At 40.7% G+C, this 27,513-nt stretch overlaps 1 protein-coding gene and 1 non-coding gene across 3 annotated transcripts in view; both read left to right on the top strand.

Annotated features, from left to right (window-relative positions):
• SPMAP2L (sperm microtubule associated protein 2 like) overlaps nucleotides 1–25,465 on the top strand; it is a 58,352-nt gene extending 32,887 nt beyond the window's left edge. The window contains exons 4-9 of one of the 2 annotated variants that reach the window (XM_059160603.1): nucleotides 5,376–5,504; nucleotides 9,098–9,235; nucleotides 13,229–13,343; nucleotides 17,627–17,758; nucleotides 20,327–20,502; nucleotides 21,688–25,465. In XM_059160603.1, coding sequence (XP_059016586.1) covers nucleotides 5,376–5,504; nucleotides 9,098–9,235; nucleotides 13,229–13,343; nucleotides 17,627–17,758; nucleotides 20,327–20,502; nucleotides 21,688–21,775 — 778 coding nt within the window. In that variant the 3' untranslated portion in view covers nucleotides 21,776–25,465. The remainder of the gene's footprint in view (nucleotides 1–5,375; nucleotides 5,505–9,097; nucleotides 9,236–13,228; nucleotides 13,344–17,626; nucleotides 17,759–20,326; nucleotides 20,503–21,687) is intronic. The other variant, XM_059160593.1, reaches the window with a different exon arrangement.
• On the top strand, nucleotides 16,746–16,881 carry LOC131822805 (U4 spliceosomal RNA). Its single transcript, XR_009350320.1, has one exon. It is a non-coding gene; the product is annotated as a U4 spliceosomal RNA (small nuclear RNA).
• Nucleotides 25,466–27,513: the final 2,048 nt, after the last annotated feature.

The following is a 27,513-nucleotide window of genomic DNA, read 5'->3' as shown; positions in this document are numbered from 1 at the left end:
TCTCATGGTTCATCTCCCCCTCCAATTTCCCCAACTCACTTCTCTCCATCTCCCCATGTCCTCTGTGTTATTCCTTATGCTCCGCAAATAAGCGAAACCATATGATAATTGACTCTCTCTGCTTGACTTATTTCACTTAGCATAATCTCTTCCAGTCCTGTCCATGTTGATGCAAAAGCTGGGTATTCATCCTTTCTGATGGAGGCGTAATACTCCATAGTGTATATGGACCACATATTCTTTACCCATTTGTCCATTGAAGGGCATCTTGGTTCTTTCCACAGTTTGGCGACTGTGACCATTGCTGCTATAAACATTGGGGTACATATGGCTCTTCTTTTCACTACATCTGTATCTTTGGGGTAAATACCCAGTAGTGCAATTGCAGGGTCATAGGGAAGCTCTATTTTTAATTTCTTAAGGAACCTGCACACTATTTTTCAAAGGGGCTGCACCAACTTGCATTCCCACCAATAGGGTAAGAGGGTTTCCCTTTCTCCATATCCTCTCCAACACATGTTGTTTACTGTCTTGTTAATTTTGGCCAAAGAATATAATATCCTTTAAATTGTCTGTTTTTCATGGATGGCTACAATACACATAAACATTGATAAGAGATGTGTTAATGAATATTGCTAGAACTGTCAGTAATCTTAGAACACTCCTCTCCAAATTACTCCTATTTGAAACCATTAAAAAATTTGATTTTATTAGGTAATTGAGCTCAAAAAAGTTAAGTAATCTAGAATGCAGGTACCAAAACTGGGATTTCAATCTATGTTCATTGTACACAAAGCCCATTTACCTATATTATATCACAATGGCTGTTTTAGAAAGGCGTGGTCCCTTTGATAACGTGGAGAATTAGAATCAAGAAGATTGAATAGCCAAAGGGATATTGAAAAAGAAAGCCAACGTTGGTGGCATCACAATTCCGGACTTCAAGCTCTATTACAAAGCTGTCATCATCAAGACAGCATGGTACTGGCACAAAAACAGACACATAGATCAATGGAACAGAATAGAGAGCCCAGAAATAGACCCTCAACTCTATGGTCAACTAATCTTCGACAAAGCAGGAAAGAATGTCCAATGGAAAAAAGACAGCCTTTTCAATAAATGGTGCTGGGAAAATTGGACAGCCACATGCAGAAAAATGAAATTGGACCATTTCCTTACACCACACACAAAAATAGACTCAAAATGGATGAAGGACCTCAATGTACGAAAGGAATCCATCAAAATCCTTGAGGAGAACACGGGCAGCAACCTCTTCGACCTCTGCCGCAGCAACATCTTCCTAGGAACAACGCAAAAGGCAAGGGAAGCAAGGGAAAAAATGAACTACTGGGATTTCATCAAGATCAAAAGCTTTTGCACAGCAAAGGAAACAGTTAACAAAATCAAAAGACAACTGACAGAATGGGAGAAGATATTTGCAAACGACATATCAGATAAAGGACTAGTGTCCAGAATCTATAAAGAACTTAGCAAACTCAACACCCAAAGAACAAATAATCCAATCAAGAAATGGGCAGAAGACATGAACAGACATTTCTGCAAAGAAGACATCCAGATGGCCAACAGACACATGAAAAAGTGCTCCATATCACTTGGCATCAGGGAAATACAAATCAAAACCACAATGAGATATCACCTCACACCAGTCAGAATGGCTAAAATCAACAAGTCAGGAAATGACAGATGCTGGCGAGGATGCGGAGAAAGGGGAACCCTCCTACACTGTTGGTGGGAATGCAAGCTGGTGCAGCCACTCTGGAAAACAGCATGGAGGTTCCTCAAAATGTTGAAAATAGAACTGCCCTATGACCCAGCAATTGCACTATTGGGTATTTACCCTAAAGATACAAATGTAGTGATCCAAAGGGACACATGCACCCGAATGTTTATAGCAGCAATGTCCACAATAGCCAAACTATGGAAAGAACCTAGATGTCCATCAACAGATGAATGGATCAAGAAGATGTGGTATATATACACAATGGAATACTATGCAGCCATCAAAAGAAATGAAATCTTGCCATTTGCAACAACATGGATGGAACTAGAGCGTATCATGCTTAGCGAAATAAGTCAAGCAGAGAAAGACAACTATCATATGATCTCCCTGATATGAGGAAGTGGTGATGCAACATGGAGGCTTAAGTGGGTAGAAGAATAAATGAAACAAGATGGGATTGGGAGGGAGACAAACCATAAGTGACTCTTAATCTCACAAAACAAACTGAGGGTTGCCGGGGGGAGGGGGTTGGGGAGAAGGGGGTGGGATTATGGACATTGGGGAGGGTATGTGATTTGGTGAGTGCTGTGAAGTGTGTAAACCTGGTGATTCACAGACCTGGGGATAAAAATATATGTATATAAAAAATATATGTTTATAAAAAATAAAAAAAAAAAAAAAAAAAAGAAGATTGATTTGGGGCTATTACAATAATGCAGGAGAGAAATAATGAAGTTTTGTCTTAAGAGAGTGGTTTTTTTTTTTTTTTTTTTTTTTTAAGAGAGTGGTTTTAAGGGTTATAGGAAAAGTTAGAGGCAAGATGGAGATGGATAGGACTCAGTGACACATGAAGAGACTGGAGGGAGAGGGGGAGTCAAATATGATTTGTAGGTTTCTGTTTTTAGAAATATAGTGGAAATGTTACTATAACTGCAAAAGGAAATATGAGAGAGGGACAGATTTGGAAGGAAGGTACATTTTGTCATATGGGATGCTTTTGAGACATTAGTAAGCATTTGGAAATACAAATTAAACACTTCAGGAGAATACATGAAAATTCTTGGAGATACTATTTTGGAAACATCAGTACTTAGTGACACTTTTTTTTTTTTTTTAAGATTTGTTAATTTATTTTAGAGAGAAAGAGAGCATGAGAGGGAGGGGTAGAGAGAGAGGGAGAGAGAGAATCTCAAGTAGACTTCTCACTGACTATGGAGCCCAGCACAGGGCTCTATCCTATGATCATGAGATACTTAACCGACTGAGCCACCTAGGTGCCCTATTGCCAAAATTTTCAAGCATATAATGATCTTATAAAGGTTCAGTCCCTAGAAGTCATCATCAGGACCATATATTTTATACAGACATAATTGCTGTGTCTAAAGTAGCTTTTGCTTTGAATTTGAAACAATGAATACAAAACCAATATACAGGGTTGAACATTGAACAACACAGGTTTGAACTGCATGGGTCCACTTATACCAGGTTTTTTTTTTTTTTTTTTTTTTTATAAATACAGTACAGTACTTAAAAGTATTTTCTCTTCCTTATGATTTTCTTAATAGCATTTTCTTTGCTCTAGGTTATTTTATTGTAAGAATACAGCAAAATACGTGTTCATTGACTGTTTATGTTATGAGTAAGGCTTCTGATCAACATTAGGTTATTAGTAGTTAAGTTCAGGGGGAGTCAGAAGTTCTATGCAGATTTCCAACTGCATGGGGTGAGTGCCCCTAACCCCTCATTATTCAAGGGTCAACTGTATATATGTCACCTCTGCTTCCTAATCCCTGACTGCCTTAGCCTTTCTCCACCAGAGGTTTGGTATTTACCCTTAAGAAGCTTTTCACTTTTTCTATTTCTAGCCAAATCCCATTGTCTCCCCCCCCCCATTTCCATTCTTGATGTCTAAGTTATATTTGATGCTTTCTGATGTATTTGATGTGTCTTCTTTTGAAATCTTCCTCTCCCATTCCATGGTGCTCTTACCTCTTTCTACCAGTCTTCTCTTTTGGAAACAGAGTTACTATCTTCCCCAAAGTCACTCCCACTCTGACCCTTGCCACCTGAGGCCCTGACTTCTGCTGTAGCCTCCTCTTCTCCCTGTGGTCATTGTCTCCTCTCTCCTTTGTTTTACATAACCAGCAGGTGAGTCCCCAGTTTTCACCATTCTTTCATTCATCAGACTGTGACAGGACACCTGTCATGTACAGCCCTAAACTGTCCCGGGGGAAATCGCCAAAAGATTAAGTCATGCTCCTTCCCTTCGGGTGAACTTACAGGCTGGAGCAGCAGGTGCTCTTTGTCAAAATTGTGGAGGACCTTGTAAGCCATGGTAAGGAGTTGGGAGTCCTTGTTAAAGACTCTTTAACAAGGGGGTGACTTGATTGGATTGGGGTTTAGAAAGATCACTCTGGCAATGATGGGGATGATGAGACCTGGACAAGGAAAGTAGCAACAGGGATAAGGAGAAATGGACAGATTTAAGCCATATATAGGAAACGAAATCAGCAGAATGTAGGGGATGGGAATATTAATTCATTCATTAATATTTCTTTTTTAAAATTTTTAAAAAATTTTTAAAAGATTTTATTTATTTATTTGACAGATAGAGATCACAAGCAGGCAGAGAGGCAGGCAGAGAGAGAGGAGGAAGCAGGCTCCCTGCTGAGCAGAGAGCCCAATGTGGGGCTTGATCCCAGGACCCTGGGGCCATGACCGGAGCCAAAAGCAGAGGCCTTAACCCACTGAGCCACCCAGGCGCCCCCATTCATTAATATTTCTAATGGTGACTGGCTGATGCTTGCAAAGTAGAGAAATAAACATTGTATACAAAAATATAGATAAAGTTAGAAAAAACAGGGCCTTTTAAATAGTTAAGCTCAATTAAGTGGCAATTTCAGTTATATGCCTAATTCAGTTAGGTTACCAAGGTACCTTCTTCTGACACCTTCTGCCTTCCCTACCCATTGTAACAATGTTACTTAATTATTTCCCAACATGCCTCTGTCCAAACATGCCTTGACCCGTACTTGATGATTCCCATTTCTCAGTTACCCTAACATGGAATATGCCTCATTTCTGGAAATCTGTGTCTTTCACTTTCCTCCATGAAGCCTTTTCAGGTGAATCCCTCACTGATTCTCCTTTTCTCTCCTCAGGAAACATGCCTAAGATCTGATGTCAGTACGGAGCCCACTGCCTGGCCCACAGTATTTCACAAATGGGAGCTACTAATGTTACCCTGATCCTGTTTGATTTTCTGACCCCCTGCTATAGGGCTTCACCCACATGGGAGCTCAGTGTTAGGTAGATGGAATGCCTCTTTTATGTTGACCTGATTATAAATTACAGTGTTAATTATATAATGGAAGAAACAGAACTCTTTCAGAAAATAGGTTCGTTTTTGGTCACCATGTTTTAGGACAGTAGGTAAAACAATCTTCTTTTATTTTTATTTTAACTGTATAAGTAGTTGGCCTGTTTCTAATGACTGGGAATTGTTAAATTCTGTAATAGAGATAGTTCTAGAAGTGAAGTAAAATCAGTGTGGAAGCCATCATAAGATGAGAACATCATAAGATGTTCATTAGTAGTGAATTCCTTACCATTTGATTTTTCTGCTTTTAAACAGAAAACTGTTTTGGGGGAATCAAGATCCTATTTGGCCTATCGCCCATACTGCTTTGAAAACTCAGCTGACCAAGAGACTGGAGGAGCTTGCCCATCCCAAAGAAGTCTCCCACCAATATGTACCTAACAGGTTAGTGTTTGTGTGTTATCAGGTTACTTTATCAGGAGTCCCTAGGGAAAAGGAACACAGAACCTAGCCCCTTTATCTGAAAGCCGTTAATAATCCAATCTGTAGTAAAAAATTATTGAGGATTAAAGATTCTATACATTTCCTAATCTGACGCTACAGTAAACCTTCTCCAGAGCAAGACTAATATTTAGCTATTGCTAACTTGTATTGTATCTTATAATGTTTTGGCTTACCAAGATTTTGAGGGTTTTTTGTTTTTGTTTTTAGATTTTATTTATGTAGGGGCGCCTGGGTGGCTCAGTTGCTAAGTGTCTGCCTTCTGCTCAGGTTATGATCCCAGTGTTCTGGGATCGAGCCCCATATCAGGCTCCCTGCTCAGCTGGGAGCCTGCTTTTCCCTCTCCAGCTCCCCGGTGCTTGTGTTCCCTTTCTTGCTCTCTTTCTCTGTCATAAATAAATTTTTAAAATCTTTAAGAATAAAAAATTAATGCATAAAAAATTTTTTTTAGATTTTTAAAATTTATTCGACAGAGAGAGATCACAAGTAGGCAGAGAGGCAGGCAGAGAGAGAGGGAGGAGGAAGCAGGCTCCCCACTGAGCAGATAGCACGATGCGGGGCTCGATCCCAGGACCCTGAGATCATGACCTGAGCCAAAGGCAGAGCTTAACCCACTGAGCCACCCAGGTGCCCCTGCATGAAAATATTTTTTAAAGAGATTTTATTTATTTATTAGAAAGAGAGAGTGAGAGCAAATGGTGGGGGTGTAAAGAGAGAGGGAAAGAAAGAATCTCCGGTAGACTCCTGCTGAGCATGGAGCCCCACATGGGGCTTGATCCCATGGCCCGAGATCATGACTGGAGCCAAAATTGAGAGTTGGCTCCTCAAGCCAGGCACCCAGGTGCCCCTTGAATTTTTTAATAAATTGGCAATATTAGGCTGGGATATGTACCATCTACAACATTGTTGTGCATGAACTATTTATCCAGGCAGCTTCTGGTGGATTTTGTATACCGCCACGGGCTTGATTACCATTAGTTAATCATTAGATGTAAAGGTAATAATCGATACCCATTGCCAATTGGCTTTTAGTGCATGTTTGTTGAATAACTAGGCTTTCTGCTGGTTGGTTCTTTGAAGAAAGACTGTGGGGTGGGGGAGGGAATGAGCACAAGTAGTGAGGGAGGTAAAAGTAATAGAAAAAGGTGTAGATACCATTATTTATCTGAAGTTTGTTTTCTAAGATAATCAAGGCAGCCATTTCTCACCTCTTTTTGATTACAACTTTAGTCAAAAGTCAGCAGACTTTTTTAGGAAGTGGGTAGATAGTAAAGTTGACCACAAAGTCTCCGTTGCAACTACCCCAACTCCACTATTGTAGCAGGAAGCAGTCACAGATGTTATGAAAACTAGCATGCCTGTGTTCCAATAAGATTAAAATTTTTGTATCTGTGCCTGCAAGGGTTGTTAGTCTGGATTTTTCTTGTAGTGTCTTTGTGGTAATGTCTTTGTTTCTTGTAGTGTCTTTACTTGTTTTTGGTAATTCTGTTCTCATAGAATCAATTGGAAAGTATATAAAATTTGCATTTGTTGTTTATGTATTTCATAGAATCCACAATGAAGTCATCTAGGTCTGGAGTTTTTTGGTGGAAAGATTTTTTAAAAAGTTTTCACTTCAATTTAATTAACATATACTGTATTGTTAGTTTCAGAGGTAGAACTTAGTGATTCATCAGTTACATATAACACCCAATGCTCATCACATCACGTGCCCTCCTTAATGCCCATCCCCCAGTTAACTGTTCCCCCCCGTCCCCTCCAGCAACCCTCAGTTTGTTTCCTAGAGTTAAGAGTCTCTTACAGTTTGCCTCCCTCTCTGTTTTCCTCTTATTTTATTTTTCCTTCCCTTCCCCTATGTTCATCTGTTTTGTTTCTTAAATTCCACATATGGGTGAAATGATATGATATTTGTCTTTCTGACTGACTTATTTCACTTAGCATAATACCCTCTAGTTCATTAACTATAAATTTGATTTATTTAATAGATATATAGCTATTATGAATATGTTAAAATAACGCTTTTTAAGTGAGATATGGGGTCACAGTTCAAGAACAAACCATAACAGAAATTGAAATAGAGAAAATAGAGAAGTTTGTTCCTCACAGATCCTAGAAGTACGTGGCATGCCTCGAGGAGTCACATGTGAAGTTAAAGCAGATTGTAGAGAGATGCAGGACCCGGGGCCCCTGCCTCGTTAGGATCTGCAGCGGGAGTGCTTTGGGCTTCCTAGGCCAAGGCCAGACTGGTCAATTCAAACAAAAGAGCAGGGCTTTGGTAAGCTTCTTGGGACTCATATCTAAAGGATGCATAAAGAAAGAAAGGCATTGGGAGTTGGAGACTTGGTCACGGGGCTGTTGGTGAAGTCATATCAGGAATGTACATTAACTTATGACTTGGTGGACTGATATCTAGGGCATGTGCTTGTGAGATGGGGGCTAAGGTCAGTTTAAGGTGCCTGGAGGCTGCTTGGTCAAACAAAGCTGGTGCTGTGGCAGCAAGGCCATGGAATTGCTTAGGAAACTCGAGACAAGGGCCCTTCAGATTATATCTTTCTGAATGAGCATTGGTAGTATGTGTCTCTCAAAGAGTTTTATCTATTTCACCTATGTTTTAAATTTCTTTTTTGAAGATTTTGGATCATAGGCAGAGAGGCAGGCAGAGAGAGAGAGGAAGGAGCAGGCTCCCCGCTGAGCAGAGAACCCGATGCGGGGTTTGATCCCAGGACCCTGAGACCATGACCTGAGCAGAAGGCAGAGGCTCAACTAACTGAGCCACCCAGGCGCCTCTCACCTAAGCTTTAAAATGAGTTGGCATAAAGTTGTTCATATAGCCTTTAATTTTCCTTTTAAGATCTGTGCAAACTCTATTGATTGTCTCTGAGAGACTAATAAGATATTTGGTTTTAAAGGAGCAAATTTTCCCTTTCCATTAGTTATGTTTTGGTTATTTATTTATTTACTTACTTTTAAAGATTTTATTTATTTATTTGACAGAGAGAGATCACAAGTAGGCAGAGAGGCAGGCAGAGAGAGAGAGAGAGAGAGGGAGAGAGAAGCAGGCTCCCTGCTGAACAGAAAGCCCGATGCGGGGCTCGATCCCAGCACCCTGAGATCATGACCTGAGCCAAAGGCAGAGGCCCAACCCACTGAGCCACCCAGGTGCCCCAGAAAGAGAGGCAGACTCCCATTAAGCAGTAGCCCAGTGTAGGACTTGATCGGAGGAGCCTGGGATCATGACTCCAGCCAAAGGCAGACACTTAACTGACTGAGCCACCTAGACCCCCTTTTTGGTCATTTAAAAGAACACAGTTTATTAAAGAAAATTAATCCACTTTGGAATAGGATATTAGAAGCCAGCTGGAGCTTGAGGGCTGCAACCATTTCTGATTTCTCTCCATGTGGAAAATGGCTCAGCAATAAAGGGGTAAAATGTCATACCTCCTCCTAGGCCTGGAGTTGGTGGTCAGCATTAGAAATTACTGTTACTGGAATTCATACTTGTTTCACTCAGTTCTTTTCTCTTCTGTAACTTCCAGGGCTCAATATTACTACAGCTGCGGTAGAGAGTCTGGAATTTGGGAGATCCCTTCTTCTGCCCTGTTGAGCCAACCCTCCAAAAGGATCCAGAAGCTGGCACAGCCCAACAGATTCAGGAAAGAATATCTAATAAATAGGTAGAGTACCTTGATAATCTCCATAAATTCTAATTAAATTTCATTAAACCTCACAATATCTTTCTTATTTTAGCGTATGTAGTTTCATAAACTAGAAGTCAACTTGTGGTTCGGAGGATCAGGGTAAAAACTCAACTGTACGCTGCACTTGTCAGTAATCAGAGAATCCTCACCAGTAATTATATTTGCGGGTTTTGTTTGTTTAGAGAGAGAGAGAGAGACAGCACGCATGAGCAGGTTGGGACAGAGGCAGAGAGGGAGGGAGAAAACCTCAGGAAGACTCCCTGCCCAGAATGGAGCCTGACTTGGGGCTTGGTCTCACGACCCTCAGACCTGAGCTGAAATCAGAAGTCAAGACACTTGACTGAATGAGCCACAAGGCGCCCCACCAGTAATCACATTTGACTCAGATTGTGGTGAAACTCAAATTCACTCTGAACTTAGCATTGTCAGCCAATTCAAAGGAAACAGGCAAATGAAACATAAATTTTTGCAATTTGTAGAACTTGATGTTCCTCTTATGTTTCTATGACTTTTCAGATGTTTTTCCTTTTGCTTTGAATGCTGAATTTCTCCTTGTCTTTAAAAGACAGCTTAGGTAGTACTTCCACATGGGAGCTAAGATTGTGATATGGTTGTTAGAAAAATGTTAAGTTGAATTAATGGAACAGCACTACTGTCTAGTACTTTAGTTAAGATGCATTAAGTGTGTGTGTTCACTTATGGATGTTCTACCTTAAGAAACTGATAAACTACCTTAAGAAACTGATAATAAATCTGAGAGTATTCAGAAGCTGAGTGAAATACTGAGGCCTCTGGAAACTATGTTGCATGAAATATAGTTAAGAGAAATGACATGTTTAGCTTAGAGAACAGACCAAGGAAAGCAGTGGTAGCTGTGTGCAGATATTGAAAGGGTCAGTGTCTGAACAAGGGAAGGAGGAAAAATAAAATTACTTCATGTTGATGCTAGAATTAGATCTAGAACAAGGAAGTTACAGAGCAGCAGGTGTCAGCTAGGTGTGGGAAGATCTTTCTGACCAGCTCTCCAGTAATGGAAATGTTTATCTGGAGAAGTCAACTGCCACCTTCACCCCAACCCCTGAGTGGGAAGCCCAGTGTGGGGCACTATCCCAGGACCCAGGGATCATGACCAAGCTGAAGGCAGACGCTTGATCAACTGAGCCATCCCGGTGCCCCTGAAAACTTATTTAAGAGTTACAGTTATCAAGACAGCTTGTTACTGACGTAACAGTAGACATGTAAATCTATGGGATAGAACTGAGAGTCCAGAAGTTAACCCTTATATTTATGGTCAATTTATTTTTGACAAAAATGCCAAAAAAAGACAATTTAATTGGGGAAGAATGGTCTTTTAAACAATTAGTGCTGGGATAACTGGACATCCAAATGAAGTTAAACCCCTACTTCAGGGCGCCTGGGTGGCTCAGTGGATTAAGCCACTGCCTTCGGCTCAGGTCATGATCTCAGTTTCCTGGGATCGAGCCCCGCATCGGGCTCTTTGCTCAGCGGGAGCCTGCTTCTCTCTCTCTCTGCCTGACTCTCCGCCTACTTGTGATTTCTCTCTCTGTGTCAAATAAATAATAAATAAAAAATCTTTAAAAAAAAAAAAAAAAAAAACCCCTACTTCACACCAAAATTGATTTTTTCAAAAAGATTTTATTTATTTATTTATTTGACAGACAGAGATCACAAGTAGGCAGAGAGGCAGGCAGAGAGGAAGAAGCAGGCTCCCCACTGAGCAGAGAGCCCAATGCGGGGCTTGATCTCAGGACCCTGAGATCATGACCTGAGCCGAAGGCAGAGGCTTTAACCCACTGAGCCACCCACTGAGCCACCCAGGCGCCCCCAAACCAAAATTAATTTAAAGTGGATAACAAGGGCACCTCGGTGGCTCAGTCAGAGGAGCATGTGACTCTTCATCTCAGGGATGTGAGTTTGAGTCCCACACTGGGTGTAGAGATTACTGAAAAATAAAAAAATCTTGGGGGTGCCTGGGTGGCTCAGTCAGTTAAGTGTCAGACTCTTGATCTCAGGTCCATGCCGAGCGTGGAGCCTACCTAAAAAATAATAATAATAAAATTTAAAAAATTAAAAATCTTAAAAAATAAAATGGATCACAGACCTATAAATATAAGAGAAAAAATTATAAAACCCTTAGAAAAAAAACATAGACCTCAATCTCTGCGACCTAGGCAATGGTTTCTTAGATATGACAACAGAAATAAGTGACAAAAAATAACAAATTGGATTCCCTCAAAAGTAAAAACTTTTGTGTCTCAAAGGACACTATCAAGAAAGTAAAAAGACAACGTACAAATTGGGAGAAAATATTTGAGAATCATATATCTGGTAAGGAATTAATATTCAGAATGTATATATATGTAATTTTTAAAACTGTACCAAAAAAGTCAATATAATTTAGAAAATGGACAAATGATTTGAATAGATATTTCTCCAAAGAAGACATACCGATGAACAGAAACCACACATGAAGATGCCAAATATCATTAGTCATTTTCAAAATACATATTAAAGTGACAAGCTACTACTTCAAACCTTTTAGAATGGCAATAATAATAATAATAATTAATAGAAAGTACTACATATTGGTGTGGATGTGGAGAAATTGAAACCATCATATATTGCTGGTTGGAATGCAAAATGTGCAGTTTAATTGGAAAACCACTTTCTAGCTCCTCAAAATGTTAAGAATAGAGTAAGAATAGAATATTCTCTCTATTCTTACATGCCTAGAAATAGAATGATCAGCATTCTATTTCTAGGCATGTACCCAAGAGAATTAAAAGTATATGCTCACACAAAATTTTGTACTGAATATTCATAGCAGCATTTCATAATTGCCAAAAAGTGGAAACAACTCAAGTGTTCACCATGGATGAATGAATAAACAAAATGTGATAAATCATTTGATGGACTATTATTCCGCCATAAAAAGAATACTGTGCTTATATATGACTCTTGAAAACATGCTAAGTGAAGGAAGCCAGACACAGAAGGCTACATATTTGTATGTTTCCATTTATTTGAAATTTCCAGAATAGGCAGATCCACAGAAACAGAAAATAGATTGGTGGCTCTGGGGACACAGGTTTAGGGAATGAAATAATGGAGAGGAACTGTTAATCAGTATGGGGTTTCTCTTTGGGGGGATGAAAACATTCTGAATTTAGATAGTGATAGTATTTACACAACTCTGTGAATATGCTAGAAACCACTGAGTTGTACACTTTAAAAAGGTAAGTTCTATGGTATGTTAATTTTGTGTCAGTTTTAAAAACTAACAAACTACTCCTAGAGTGCAACATATATTTATTTATTAAAAACTTTTTTCAAATTAGGTTTGTAGGTTTGTTGGTTGATAGATTTTTGTACCAGGAAAGGAATATGTGGGGAACAGCCTATGAAAATTGGCCAAGTTGCTGGGAGTTATGACCAGTACCATCTCAAGCTGCACTGCAGAGGAGACGGGCTGTCACAGAGGGGTCCTTGGTGGTAGCTGGAATTTTTATCTCAGAGTTTAATACAAGGTTTTGGTAGGAAGTGAAGTGTTTTTAAACTGCAAGTCTCAATCCATCAGGGTATCATGAAACTCATTCCAGTTTTTTTTAATGAAATCAAATGAAATTTTAAAAATCTGAATACCTTGCTCAGAGCAAGCATTGTTTCATAATAATTTTGTTTTAGATACAGGTACGCGCGCACACACACACACACACACACACAGATTTACATGTACTGTATCACAATATAATGTCTTACTGTGGATCATAGTAAAAAAAAATTTTTACAAAATACCAATATGGCAGATTATGGTAATGATTATGGGGAAAAAGTTTTCTGAAATAGGAAAAATTATACATAATTGATCAGAGGTTGAGTACAGCAATGAAAAAATGCAGTTATTTTTCCTCCAATGATTTTAATATTTCATGTTCCATTTGCATATAGGCCCTACAGTGATTACTTAACAAGAGATTCTCTTCAAATCTCTTATCCTTCTGCCCGGATATTACAACTCTCTATAGCCAAAGCCACAAATCCAAACTATGTTCCTCCAAAAACGGTAAGTGGGTCCATGTGAAACACTTCCTAATTGATTTTGTAACAACACATTTATAACTGTAACATGCTCTCCTCTTATTTCTAGGTATATTTTACTTTTCTCCCTTTCTATTTTCTCCTCTCATCAAATGAACTTTCTACCTACCTCCTCTATGCTACTGTGTCACTTAGGATTTGATCAGAGAAGCAGAACAACAGTGCAAAATTAGACCTTATTTCTGATTTCTCTCCATGTAGAAAATGGCTCAGCAATAAAGGGGTAAAATGTCATACCTCCTCCCAGGCCTGGAGTTGGTGGTCAGCATTAGAAATTACTGTTACTGGAATTCATACTTGTTTCACTCAGTTCTTTTCTCTTCTGTAACTTCCAGGGCTCAATATTACTACAATGACATAAACTTAAGATTTCAACTTAATGTTATAATTCTAAGTCACATACTCAATTATATGTTTCAAGTTGCCATTGTAGGGTGATCACTCTAATAGCCAAATTCTCTTAAACATCAACATGCTTTTATTTTGTTTTGTTTTGATTTTTAGTAATGTGGGGCTCAGACTCATGACCCCAAGATCAAGAGTCATGTGCTCCACTGACTGAGGCAGCCAGGTGCCCCCATGCACATGCTTTTAATTTTAATAATATAAACATACTTTTGATTTTAATAACAATTTCTAACTTACTGAAAAATTGCAAGAATTAACATTTTGTTCCATTTGTTGTATCATCTTATCTCCTCCATATGGGTTGTGTGTATGTATGTGTGTATGTGGGTGTATTTTAATTTTTGAGAGGTACAGACATCATACACCCATTTTCCTAAATATTTCAGTGTGTATTTCCTAAGAACAAGATCATCATCGTATGTAACCACAGAATTATTATCAAAATCAGGAAGTTTCATTGAGAACTACTATACCTACTCCATGGTCCATGTCCAAATTTCCTCAGTTCTTGCACATACTTCTTCTTTTTTTTTTTTTTTAAGATTTATTTATTTATTTGAGAGAGAGACAGAGCAGGGGGAAGGGGCAAAAAGAGGGAGAGAGAGAGAATCTTAAGCAGACTTCTTGCAAAACACAGAACTCGACACAGAGCTCCATCTCACAAGACCATGACCTGAGCCAAAATCAAGAGTCAGATGCTTGACCAACTGAGCCACCCAGGTGATCCATTGCACAAACTTATTTTTTTTTTTAAGATTATTTATTTATTTATTTGACAGACAGAGATCACAAGTAGGCAGAGAAGCAGGCAGAGAGAGAGGGGGAAGCAGGCTGCCTGCTGAGCAGAGAGCCCAATGCAGGGCTTGATCCCAGGACCCTGAGACCATGACCTGAGCTGAAGGCAGAGGCTTAACCCCCTGAGCCACCCCGGCGCCTGCAATTCTTAATACCAAGTATTAATCCTATTATTTAAATTCTCTTAACTTTTTTACAGTTAATGCTGAATCTTCCAGAGTTTTAATATACACATGCCCATGAAGGAAGCCAAGTTACTCTCATAAGTACCTTAGGTTACTTGTCACCAGAGACTTTGGATGGATGAACTGTAGAAAGTCTTTTTTTTTAAAGATTTAATTATTTGAGAAACCGTTCAAGAGAGAGAGAATGAGCAGGAGGGAGGGAGAAGCAGGCTTCCAGCTGAGCAGGGAGCTTGACTTGGGGCTCCATCCCAGAACCCCAGGATCATGATCTGAGCTGAAGGCAGATGTTTAACTGACTGAGCCATCCAGGTGTCCCTGTAGAAGGTCTTTTAACCTCTGTGAATGTCATACTTTGTCTCTTCTTATGGTGACTTGGACAGAGACTGCAACACTTTTTTAAAAAAGGTTGGTTTCATAGCTCACTTAGTTGTTATCCATCATTCTCTCTCTACTTAAAGATGTCTGCAGCTCCTATTCAGACTGATTGACCTGTGTAGATTTTTAAAATCTTTGACTCAAGAGATTTTGCCTTTGAAGACTCTTATTTTATATTTAGCAGATACCTTTGAGTATTGACCATCTGTACTCTGCATATCTCACGTGCCTTTGTCTAACTTACTGTCTTAATTTATAAGGTCATTTTGCCAATGTGCCCCTCCCCCATCATTCTCAATCTGGTTATTTTCTTCAGTCTAACGCTCTCCCAACTGAGCTATTTTGGCGAAGACATCAATCTGGTTATTTTCTGAGAACAAAAATTTGAGAAGTAAAGTTACCAGACTAAGGGTATGAACATTTTTGAGGTGATTCATATATTATCCCAAAATATGTTCAAACAAAAGTGATTTTGATTTACATATGCGCTTGGATTATTTGGCTGACTTTCACACTACATTCTTGGCAACATTAGATATTATTTATTTTATAAAATATTAATTTTAAAGATGCTATCTCATTAATAAAACTCTTCAACTTCTCGGATTGCTAATAAATTCAATAGTTCCCAACATTTATTTACCTGTATAGTTTCCTTTTGTAAACTTTTGTCTATTCATGGCTGTATTTATTTTTCTAGTGGTCTGTATATTTTTTATTGATTCATAACAGTTCTTTACATATTAGAGATATTCTTCACCATATAGATATGTATTTGTCCCAGCTTATATTTTAAAATTCTGGAGTTATAATTTATATAAAATGCATAGATCTTAAGTGTATAGTTTAGTGAGCTTTTAACAAATGTATATATCCATTCAATAACAACCTCAATCAAGATACAAAACATTATCCCCCCAAATTTCCTCCGTTTCTGGTCAATCCCACTCTATCCCTTCCTAGAGCCAACCACTTCCAGAATTCTATCACCATAGATTAATAGTATTTCTTATTCTTTGTAGGTTAATATAAATTTATATTATTTCTTCCTTTTAAATATTTGATAGAACTTACCACGGAAGCAGTCTGGGCTTAGTGTCTATACTAACTAGAAGTACTAATTAATCATTTCCAGTGAATAAAGCTTTGTCTCCAACAAGCTCTGGAAAAATCAAAGAAATATATGACAACCGCTGTTTTCAATTAAGGCTTATAATAAGAAAGGAAATAAATCACTCATTTACTCAATTCATTAAACACATAGTTCTTAATCAATTATATAATACAGGATACAATAAGAATGACAAAATGGTTCCTTTCCTTAAAGTAAATTTCAATTTAGAAGAAACCATAGACCTATAGGTAAATAATTAAGATTATTTGGTACTCATAAAAGAGAATAAATAAAGTATTGAGAGATATCAAAGGAAGAGTGGGAAAATCCAAGAAAGACTTTCTTATCGTAGAATTGTGCAGACAAATAAGACCTTAGGTTTGAATCCCAGCTGTGCAACTTATTCACAATAAAAACTTAAATAAATTTTTGAACTTCATATAGTACCTTAGTTTCTCCATGAGTGAACTACAAATAAAAATGATACCCTAGCTTTGCGCAGTGGCAGTATCGTAGCCAATGAGGTTTATCTGAGGCGCGATTATTGCTAATTGAAAAATGATACCCTAGGTGAAGAATAAATGAATTAGTACATGTAAAACACTGTCAGCATTAGTATCATCATTGTCTTAACACAAAAAGAGATTCGCAACATACCTTGTATATTGTTTTTCTGCCCACAGTTAAAATCCTGTTTTATTTCCAGTTATTGATTATATTCCCTCTTAAAGTCTTGTGGTGAGTTTTGAGTTTGAAATACTCATAATTGAAATAGAAGACCGTATAAGTTGAGTACATTTCCACAATTCAGATAGTTAGAAATGACTTGGGGGACTAGCACAGCATTGTCTATGGAGAATGTGATTCTACCTTTCTTCCTCTTGGCTTTGGTTTCTTTTTCTTACCTGTTCCAATTAGAAGAGAACCACTTGAGTTCATTTTAACATGGGGATTTGTGATAACGTGAGTCCCAGTTTCCAAAGGCCAAAAATAGTTAAGAACAAAACAGAGCTCTCCCTTTTATGGTGTTCTCATGTAGCAGGCCTGAGCCTATCCTCTTGGCTGAGTTTTCATTCCACAAATCAGCATTACTGTTTATCTCTTAGTCAATATGTAATGTTGCCATTTCCTCCCCATCTTTAGTTTAACAGTAAGTTCCTGAAAAGCTGGGTTGAAATTCATACAACCTAGTTTGAGAAAGATGGAAATTGATCCTCTTAGCCATGACCATGGGTTACTGCAAGACTCTCATCTTTTCTGCTGGATTTGTTGAGAAGTCTGGTCCAGAGGTCAGACCATTCTTTGGAACCTTGATGGAGATGGTATTTATGATTTAATACTTACAGACCCTATTTTATTTTTCTCCCCTAGATTGGAACCGAGATTTCAGTGCCTGCCCTGACTGCTGTTGCCACTCCAAGAACTATAGACCTTGCCCATCCAAGGATCAAGATAGAGGGTCTGTGCTTTGAAAGAGAACAAAGTGAACTGCCCATCCGTCCTGTAAGCCTCCACTGCCTTGACATCCTTCAGTTCATTTTTTGGTTGTTTCTCCAGTGCTATTTTGCTACTATAGGACATGGGCCAAAGTCGTTGGGAAAGATAGTCTTGAAAGAGTGGTCTGTGGTATGAAGAAGACCTAGCTGGAAGTATGTTGAGAGACTGAGGATAGAGGGCAAAGAGCATGGGCTTTGGAATCTGTAAGAGCTGAGTTCAGATTCCAGCCTCACCACTAGCTCTGTGATGTTGTGACAGTGTTCCTGAACCTTATTTATTCATTCAAATATTTGAGGGCCTACTGTATGCCAGCTACCATTCCCAGTGAACCAGATGGAGGGAGGCAAAAAATATGTAAACAGATAAGATAGGGTCAGGTATTATAAGTGCGATGAAAATAAAGTAGGAAATGGTTGACTATGGGTGAGGGTGGGGAATAATCTACTTTATATATGGTAGTCAGGGAAAGCCTCTCTAAGGAAGGACTAGCTGGTGTGAGATCTGAGTGTCAAGAAGGAGTCAGCTAGGTGAAGGTCTGAGAAAACAATATTCTAGTAAAGGGAAGAGCACGTGACAAAATCTTGAAGTGGGGATGACCTTGAAGCTGGGTGGAGCAAGGTGAGCAGATTATAATGGTAACACTGGGAGGACTGTTGCGATCTGAAATCATTGAGAAGGCGTTGGTGCTCAGCATAGAGCCTGGCACACTCAGTGGCTTCCCTCCCTCTTTCTCCTTGACACTCCCCTCTATTCATTGTAGTGCCAACTTGGTGCCCAGTCCCCACTTAATTTTCAGTAAATATCTAGTGACCATGTTGCCAAGGAGGTTGGATAAATTTTACCCTCTGAGAACTGAGGATATAATATGCAGTTCTGTTAGGAAAGAAAACTAGCCTGGGATTCAAAACCCCTCAGGATTTGCGTTTGCTAAAATGACCTGCCTTGTGGCCCTTGGACAAATCACTTTATTTTCAGTTTTTTTGGAGTACAAAATGGGGCTACAGTTGTTTTTCTTTGATTGCTAGGTTTGTTTGGGAGTTTATGCAAAAAATCTTTTAAAAAAGTGATACCACTGTGGATAATCATACTCTTAGAACCCAAAACAAGTCTGTACCCATGCAAAATAGTACTTTCAGGGTCGCGGAGGGGGTGTTTTTATCCATCGTGATTCTTTCAAGTGAGCATTTAAGAGAGAGAGACCAGGGGCTCCATGTCATCCTTCCAGTTTCACCGATAAAGCAACGTAACAGAAAGGCAACCTGGGTGCCTGGGTGGTTCAGTGGGTTAAGCCGCTGCCTTCGGCTCAGGTCATGATCTCAGGGTCCTGGGATCGAGTTCCGCATTGGGCTCTCTGCTCAGCAGGGAGCCTGCTTCCCTCTCTCTCCCTCTACCTGCCTCTCCATCTACTTGTGATTTCTCTCTGTCAAATAAATAAATAAAATCTTTAAAAAAAAAAAAAAAGAAAGAAAGGCAACCTGGCAGGTGTGATTTTCAAAGTAAGAGCAGAAGGAGTTGATCAGTCAGTCAATCAACATATATTCCACACCAGTTATGCACTTACTCTAGCTTTTGGCAAACATGTACCTCTTTCAAGAAGTTTAAATTCTAATGGGGAGAAGCAGACAATAAACATACTAACAAAGAGATGAGTGCACAAAGTAGGGTGTTGGTATGTACTATAAAGAAGATTGAGGGGCGCCTGGGTGGCTCAGTGGGTTAAAGCCTCTGCCTTCGGCTCAGGTCATGATCCCAGGGTCCTGGGATGGAGCCCCGCATCGGGCTCTCTGCTCAGCGGGGAGCCTGCTTCCTCCTCTCTCTCTGCCTAACTCTCTGCCTACTTGTGATCTCTATCAAATAAATAAATAGAATCTTAAAAAAAAAGAAGATTGAGTAAGTGTTCTGTAGAGGGTTTCAGAAAGGTTGATGTCTTTTGGATAGTGAGGATGTCCTTGAGACTGTGATGTTTGAGTCTAGAGGCTTGAATGAGGAAGAGGCAGCCATGACACCGTCGAGGGAAGAGGATTTCAAGCAGAAGAGCTAGCGGGTGCAAAAGTCCCAAGGTGGAAAGGGCTGGGCCTGCGGGGCCTTGTGTGGCAAGGCTCATCGTGATAAAGGTGGGGAGGGGAGGGAGATGAGGTCAGAGGAATGGGATAGCAGTCAGGTCACGTGGGGCCTTCTAGGAGACTCAATATGGAGTCTAAATATTATTCACAGCAAAATGGGAAACCGTTGAAAGGTTCTGGACCCCGAGAGTGACATAATCTGACTTGGGCTTCAGAAAGTACATACCTCATAGGGTTATTATGATGATTAGCTGGAATGATGTAGGTGCCCCACTTAGAACACTGTCTGGCTCATGGACTGCTCTCATTAAAATGCTCATTCTCTCCCTCAGTAATTGGTATGTGAAGGCTAGATCGTACAGAGCAAAAATGGAAACAGGAGACTAATGAGAAGTCTGCTGCAGTGATCCAGGAAAGAATCCTGGATGGTGATTCAATTAGGGCAATCATTGTAAAGAGAGAGAGATGGGAAAATTGGGATCTATTTTCATGTCTTGTTCTTCTACTATAGATACCCCGTGCTGCCTTGCTATACAAACCTACCCCTCGAATAATAGCTCTAGCTAAGGCCAGGCCTCTTCATCGAGATTATCGACCTGACCGTGATGCCCACTGGCCAGTATCTTATGCTGCTATCCATTGCAAACTATCTCCCAGAATTCAAGAACTAGCCAATCCAAATAAAAGGTAGGTTAATTTATCACTAAGATGGGACAGGAAAGCTGGGGGTGTGAGGGAGGGGGAAAAATTAACCTAATAAGACCGAAGAAAATAATCATAGAAATACAAGAAATGTTCAAAAACATATCACCTGTTACATTAATTGTGACAAATCTATGGTCTTACCATAAATATAAGACAGCAGTTAAAGGGTTAATGGACGAGTACTGATACTTAATCTAGGAAACAACTCTTAAGGATGGATATGGGACTATTTATCTAACATATTGTTAGGTGATACAAGTACATAACAGAGCACACAATGCTAAGAATGTTCTAAGAAAACAGGTATGTGCCATATGTTTGCTTGCATGTGCCTATAATATCTCAGAAAAGTATGCAAGAGTCTAGTAACAACGCTTGCTCTTGGGGAGCCTGAGGGAATGGGGATGGGAGAAAGATTTACTTTTTTACTAAACAGAGCTTTTGTGCTTTTCCGTATCTTTGCATCGTGTGTGTTTATGACCTACTTGAAATAAATAATACGTTCCACAAAGAAGAAAGGGACTCTAATTCCTGTTTACTTTTTAGAAGATTTCTTAACTTGCCTGAATCTCAGGTCATATTGTTTCCTTTATGAGATGATGCCTGATCCCCCTTTTAAGCATCGTCAGGAAGACCTAGGAGAAGCTGAAAGAGTCTTAGAAGTCTTCAGCTTGGGGAACTGGGACTATGTTCATTCTTATATAATCTTTTTATATTTTTATAACGTGTTTTGCCTTTTAAAGAAATAAAGTTCAACAGCAATGAAATGAAGCTCTTTCTCTGTTCATTGACAAAGGAAAGGGAAGAATAAGATAACGGTGTCAGGGTCTACCCCAGTGGCAAAGCTATTATTTGGTGGGAAGGTGCTATGGGTGGGAACTTCAAAAATTTGATTTCTTTTAGGCCACCAGAGGACTGCTGGGCTTGTTTTAACATTGTCAGATTATTGAAAAATTTCCAGAATTAACTTTCTGTGGAAAGAGCCAGGGCTTTGGAATCTGATAGATAGATGAATCGGGATTTGACCACAGGTCATTATTATAACTTCCCTGAGCCTTCATGTCCTTATCTGTATCATGGGGGTCCTGACACCTGTTTCATGGGGCACTTATGAAAAATCAAAACAGAATAATACCATAGTTCCATTTTCTGTTCATTTTTTTTCAGGTCACATTCTTTTTCCCCCATTTCAGGTCTCCTGTGCATATTATATATTACGATCCAGATGTTTTTAAAGTCAAGCCAGCTGCTTTGAAAAGTCAGTGTTCTCCAAGGATCCAGGAGCTGGCAGAACCAGTTGTGCATTAAATACAGAAAGCCGCATCAGTCAGACTCTAGTTATGTGTCTAGAAAACATATGAGGTGACTTAGTTCCCTACTCTGAGCTCATCACCTCGTATTCCCGCATCCTCTCCAAACCATCGAGATCTCCAGGGAACACCACTGTGACCATCAAATAGCAATTCCTGGTGTTACCTGCAGTCATGTCTTCAGCAGATTTGGAGACTCGAGCACACAATAAAAGAGAAGCTGAGAGCCTGCCTTATCCTTGCTCTATCTCCTCACAAGCATCTTGGCCATCTCATTGCTCTGGCTGACCTGAGCAAACAATTCCTTGTGTTTGCTGACTTTGTTTTCCTTTGCCTGGAGAGATCCAGATTCCCCAGCAGCTGGTCTCTGCTCAGTCTCTGCTCTAGTAAATCCTGGGAACGGGAATAATTCTTTGTGTTGTTTTTCCAACCTCCCCTCCTTAACCAAGAAGTAAGACCGAAACGGTGAAGCCTTTTGGGATAACTTGAAATGCTTTTCATGATCCGTAGATGAAATTTAGGGAACAGGTTGCCTTAAATAATCACCCCTGCCCCAATCTCTGTTCCTTCACTCAGGCTGCGTCATTTATCAGGAATGACAGAAAAAGCAAGGTATTTGGTAAGCATTGGATTCTCTGTCAAGTTACATCTGCCCAGAGTTTTTAAAATTTAATTGTTTTATTCTCTTTAGGGATCAGTATTTTACAAATGAAACTAAGTTTTATGACATATTTAGATTTACATGAAAATGATCTTATCTGATAACCAGTTTTACAGATGGCTGAGTTCTGTCTCCAATGCTCTGTGTTAAGGAGATAACTAGTGTTATGGAGAGGCAATATCATGTAATTTTGAACTTGCATTTTGGAATCAGGCAGACCTGGCTTAGTCTCCCCATGGATCATTTATGGCAGGTATGTGATTTTGAACACATTTCCTAACCTCTGCCCCCACCCCGTGCCTGTTTCTTTATGTGTAAAATGGGTTCCTGCTGCATTATTGTAAAGATTAAATAAGAAAATTATGGGGGTTCCTGAGTGACTCAGTCAGTTGAGCATCCAGCTTGTGATTTCAGCTCAGGTCACGATCTCAGGGTTGTGAGATTGAGCCCCACATCCTGCTCTGCACTCAGTGGGGAGTCTGCTGCTTTCCCTCCCTTACCCCTCCCCCCATTTGCACTCCCTCTCTCTCACACTCTCTCTCAAATAAATAAATCTTTTAAAAAAAGAAAATCATGTAAAAAAGTATGAATTGGGAAAAAATTGTTTACAAATTTAGCTCCTTTTATCTTCTAAGAGGGGGAAGGGATAGTTCATATCAATGGGAAAATAAAAACCTTTATGGCTTGATTCATACATCGAGTGAATGTTTGTTGAGTGGCTTTGCTTTGCCAGGTACTGTACCAGGCATTGGAGATCATCCCACTAACCCCAACAGCTCTCATGGGCTGTTGAGCCAATTGGGAGAGATGGAGGTAATTCACACATTCACTAATGTAAAACTACACAGGTGGCAAAGTGCCATGACAGAGAGATTATAATCCTGGAAATAACAGGATAGAGAACTCTGACTCCCTTGGGAGGGCAGAGGAATATTTTTTTAATGAAGGGATAATTGGGCTGGAATCTAAAAATTGAGTAAGGTTAACTAACCACATAGGAGGTGGGAAGTCAGTCCAGGTAGTGGGAACATGTGTTTAGTGGACATTTGTTGATTTGGGAGCCATCCTACATCCATTTCTCCTCCTCCTGATAAGAACTCCCAGTTTGCTTTTGGAGAATTACTTTGTCTTCATTGTTTAAAGCTTTACTGGTACTTTTTTTTAGTATTTTATTTATTTGAGAGAGAGAGCACACAAGCAGGGGGTAAGGGGCAGAGGGAGAGGGAGGAGCAGACTCCCCACTGAGCAGGAAGCCCAAAGCAGGGTTCAATTCCAGGACCCTGAGATGATGACCTGAGCCAAAGGCAGACATTTAACCAACTGAGCCACCCAGGCGCCCCTGGGGCTTTGAAGCTTATGCAGAGTGGTGCAAGGGCTGGTGTTTCCCAGTAGCGGTGCCCTGATGAGACTTATTCTGCTCCTACCCCCTGAGTCCCTGGAGCTGCCGTGACCCTTCGCCTACTCCTTTGACTCAGCAGGTGCCCGCAGCCTTCTAGTAAATCCCCTGTGGCAGGCAGACAGATGCAGTGAGGACTGAAGGAAAGCCGGTTTCATTCAAACAGAGGTAGAAACGGGGTTGCACGTTGCAAGAGGAGCAGAAGGAGGGAAGCCAGACCATGCAGGGCCCTGGAGGCCATGTTGAAGGCTATGCTTTTTATCCTAAAACCCATGAGAGTTGTTGGAGTAATGTACACACAGGGATAATGTAACCAGGGTTGCCATTTGAAAAAACGTCCTTGGACAAATAAATCAGAAGGGAGACAGTAGAAGTAGGTAGACCAGGGGGCTATTTAGTAGGTTGGACGAAAGAAGAAAACAGTTTGGTGGTACAATAGTAAAGATGGAAAGAAATGACAAACTGACAAGAGATTTGAGGAGGTGAATTTTTATGGCATTTGGTGATGGGTTGAATATGAATATGGTGTGGGAGAGAGGGAAGCAGTTAAGAACTCCTGGATTTCTAAGTTATGAAATAAGCTAGAAGCGTCTGAATACACAAATGGACAATGGCCGGGCCGTTACGACAGTAGACTCTGACTTACAGCCTTCGCAGGGATCACCAGGTTAGGGACCTAAACCACAACCCCTGTAGCAATTAGCCCAGAAGGGTCAGGATTTGGTCAGTGGTCCTTACTGCTGCCAATTTTTGCCCCCACCTCCAAGTTTCAGGGCCAACCAGAGAGAGCCAAATATATTCCCCAGGCCAGTCACACAGGATGCCCTATTTCTGGTTAGCTCATCTCTGAGCTCCCCCCACCAGCAGCCTTTAATCAGAGCATGCCCAAACCTCCTCCTTGTCCCCTGTAAAGCTTTAACACTCTGTCTTTGAGTCTCTGCCAGATGCAAGCAGCAATGTCTGACTCATAATACAAGCTCTAAATAAATAGCCTGGTGTGTCCTCATTTGGGTAATCTTGATTTCCACAATTTATCCCTTCAGTGGGAGAGGACCAGAAGAGGAAACTAGAGAAGCATGTGTTCAGTTCTGGACACTTAGATTAGAAGACGCTTTTTGGATGCTTTGAGATCAAAGGAGATGCCAGGTGCCGGGCTATCTTAAGACTTGCTTGGTTCCTGGGCACTTTTGCCTTTCTGGGTTCTTCCTTATATTAATATGAAAAATTACATTTTATGACTGTTCTTATAAAGATGGACATATTAATATTGCATATTAAAATATTTTTTTAACTAAAAGTTTCTTTTTTCATTCTCATTTAAAGCTGCAACATCTTTGTGAGCTCCTGAAAATACTGTGAGCTACGGGCATTGGGCCTACTGTCCCCAATAAGACAGATGGCCCTGTTCAGGTAGGCAGTCCATATATGGGTCTGTGTTGCTGTGAGTGGACCTGTCTACTGAGGATTAACAGGTGCAAGTCATCTCTGTCAAGTGTGATTGAACCTGGGGTGGAGGGGGGAGAGAAGAGGGACCAGGAAGGTATGAACCCTGACTTGGTATTTGCTGATATTGAGGAATTGCTAATTATACTTAGGAGGGTATTGGTATGGTATAAAAGCAGTCTTTTAGAGGTGTGGGCTAAAGCACTTGTGTATGAAGGGATCGCCAGAGTTTGCTTTGAAGCAGCCTCAACAAGGGAGTGGATGAGAGTGTGAGTTGATTGTTGAAACTAAGTGACAGGGACAGAAGGTTCATTATAGCACTCTCACTTCTATTGGACGTGTTTCAAGCTTTGCATAATAAAGTGGAAGGGGAGCCAGGATGGACAGCGACAGGTCTCAGCAGAGGCTTGGGGTCCTCGGCAATGCAGAACTGCCCCAACACTGGTACTTTCAATGAGTTCCGCTTTGCTCCCAAATGGTTGGTGTCATGGCTGTTTAAGCGGGGGAATTCGAGGCAACGTGTCTTTATCCCATGTCCTTACAGGGATACTCACCCTTTTGTACATGTATCGCATGTACAAAATGGTGAGTTAATTCATAAGTTGGTGGAAGTAGGTTTGTGGGGTTACAGTTCGCTAGGAATAAGGTAATATAAGATCAACGGGTACTCTACCCCACATTCAGGTGAATGGGAGGGATTCAGGACTTTCACCAAACTTATGGTTCAGGAGGGTTTTGAAGTTAATTCTCTTTGAATGTTCAAGGGTCAGCATGCTTCCCTTGACCTCTGGGTTGCAAATGCTTGACATGTGAAATGTAAAGAATAAGTGGGAAGGAGAAGATTTAAAGATACTTGTTTGTCAGCCTGGATTTGACTGAAGGGAGGACAATGGGGACAAAAATGTTAAATGACTTCCTGCAGTCAGGGATCGGGTGGAGGAGGCTGGTGCTGGAAGGAAACATCACCAAGTATTAGCTATGCAACCATGTACAAGCTCCTTGCCTTCTCAATGACAAGGGGTCAACAGTATTCACTGCTGGGATTTGAAAGTTGCCAATAAATTACACTTCCCCTTTCCCTCCCTGAGTTCAGACACAATTGAGAAACCCAGGCAGATGGAGTTCAAAATAACTCATTTACAAAGGATAAAGCTATTTGGAGAAGGCGGTTTAGGTAAATCAAATGGCTTTGCCAATGTACCCCTCTTCCGGAAATGAATTGAAAACCCTCCACGGGCCACACCCGACCCCCAGGAGCAGAAAGAATGCAATCGCCCATGGCTCTGAGATGTCGAGAAGGAAGACATGCACTCCTCCTAGAATCACTAGGAGAGGGGTCACTGCTCCCATGGGTAGGAGGGAATGGGGTGGGCGAGGGCAAGAGGCAAGAAGTCCTTTTCTGGGGAATTCTGCCGCTCCACATGGAAGAGTGGGACTTCCCAAGGAACGCTGGGAGATAAATGTTCGTCTCTAACCCCTACCTCACTGGGTTCTTGGGAAGTACTTATCCAGTACATAGGAAGTGGGTCTTGTTTTCTCAGCCTTCTTAGTGGGATTAAGAAGCTTCTCCTGTCTTTCTGGATAATGGGGTTTACTCCCTTTGGTGCTGCCCGTTGCAGTCCCAGTGAAACCCAGCCCTCTCCAGAGGTGGAGTCCGCTTCCCCATGCCTTGAGGCTGGGCTGGCCTGTAACTTGCTTAGACTGAGAGACTGTGGCCGAAGTGAGAAGGGACGTTGTATGACTTCCACGCCCAGGCCTCAGGAAGCCTTGTGACTTCTGCTCCTGCCATCTTTGAATGCTGCCCTGGGGCTGCCTGGGAAGACACCAGCCTCCTTGAGGACCACATCTTGAGGCTCAGCCCCCTCAGACCCCCCATCTGGGCCCATCCTCCGGCTCACCCTTGGCTAAGTGTGCCCATGTGAGAGAGGCAGCAAGACCAGCAAAAGCACTGTCCAGCTAATCCACAGAATTGTCGGGAAAAACTGGTTATTGGTTTAAGCTACTAAGTTTGGGTTGACTGGTTATTCAGCAGTAGTTAACTGAGACTGGTAATACGCTGGTGGAGCCTCGTGCCGATGCCAAGAGGGTTGGGGAGGAGTAAGGGGTTCTGATGGCAGTAGCTGGCTTCCATTAGGCTTGTGAGCATGTCCTTGGTCTTGGTCTGCTCAATGAGCAGGCAGACA

This window comes from Mustela lutreola, chromosome 1 (assembly GCF_030435805.1).
Source record: "Mustela lutreola isolate mMusLut2 chromosome 1, mMusLut2.pri, whole genome shotgun sequence".
Taxonomy (NCBI): domain Eukaryota; kingdom Metazoa; phylum Chordata; class Mammalia; order Carnivora; family Mustelidae; genus Mustela; species Mustela lutreola.
Note: the sequence above shows the minus strand (reverse complement) of the source record. Positions and strands in the feature narration are given on the sequence as shown.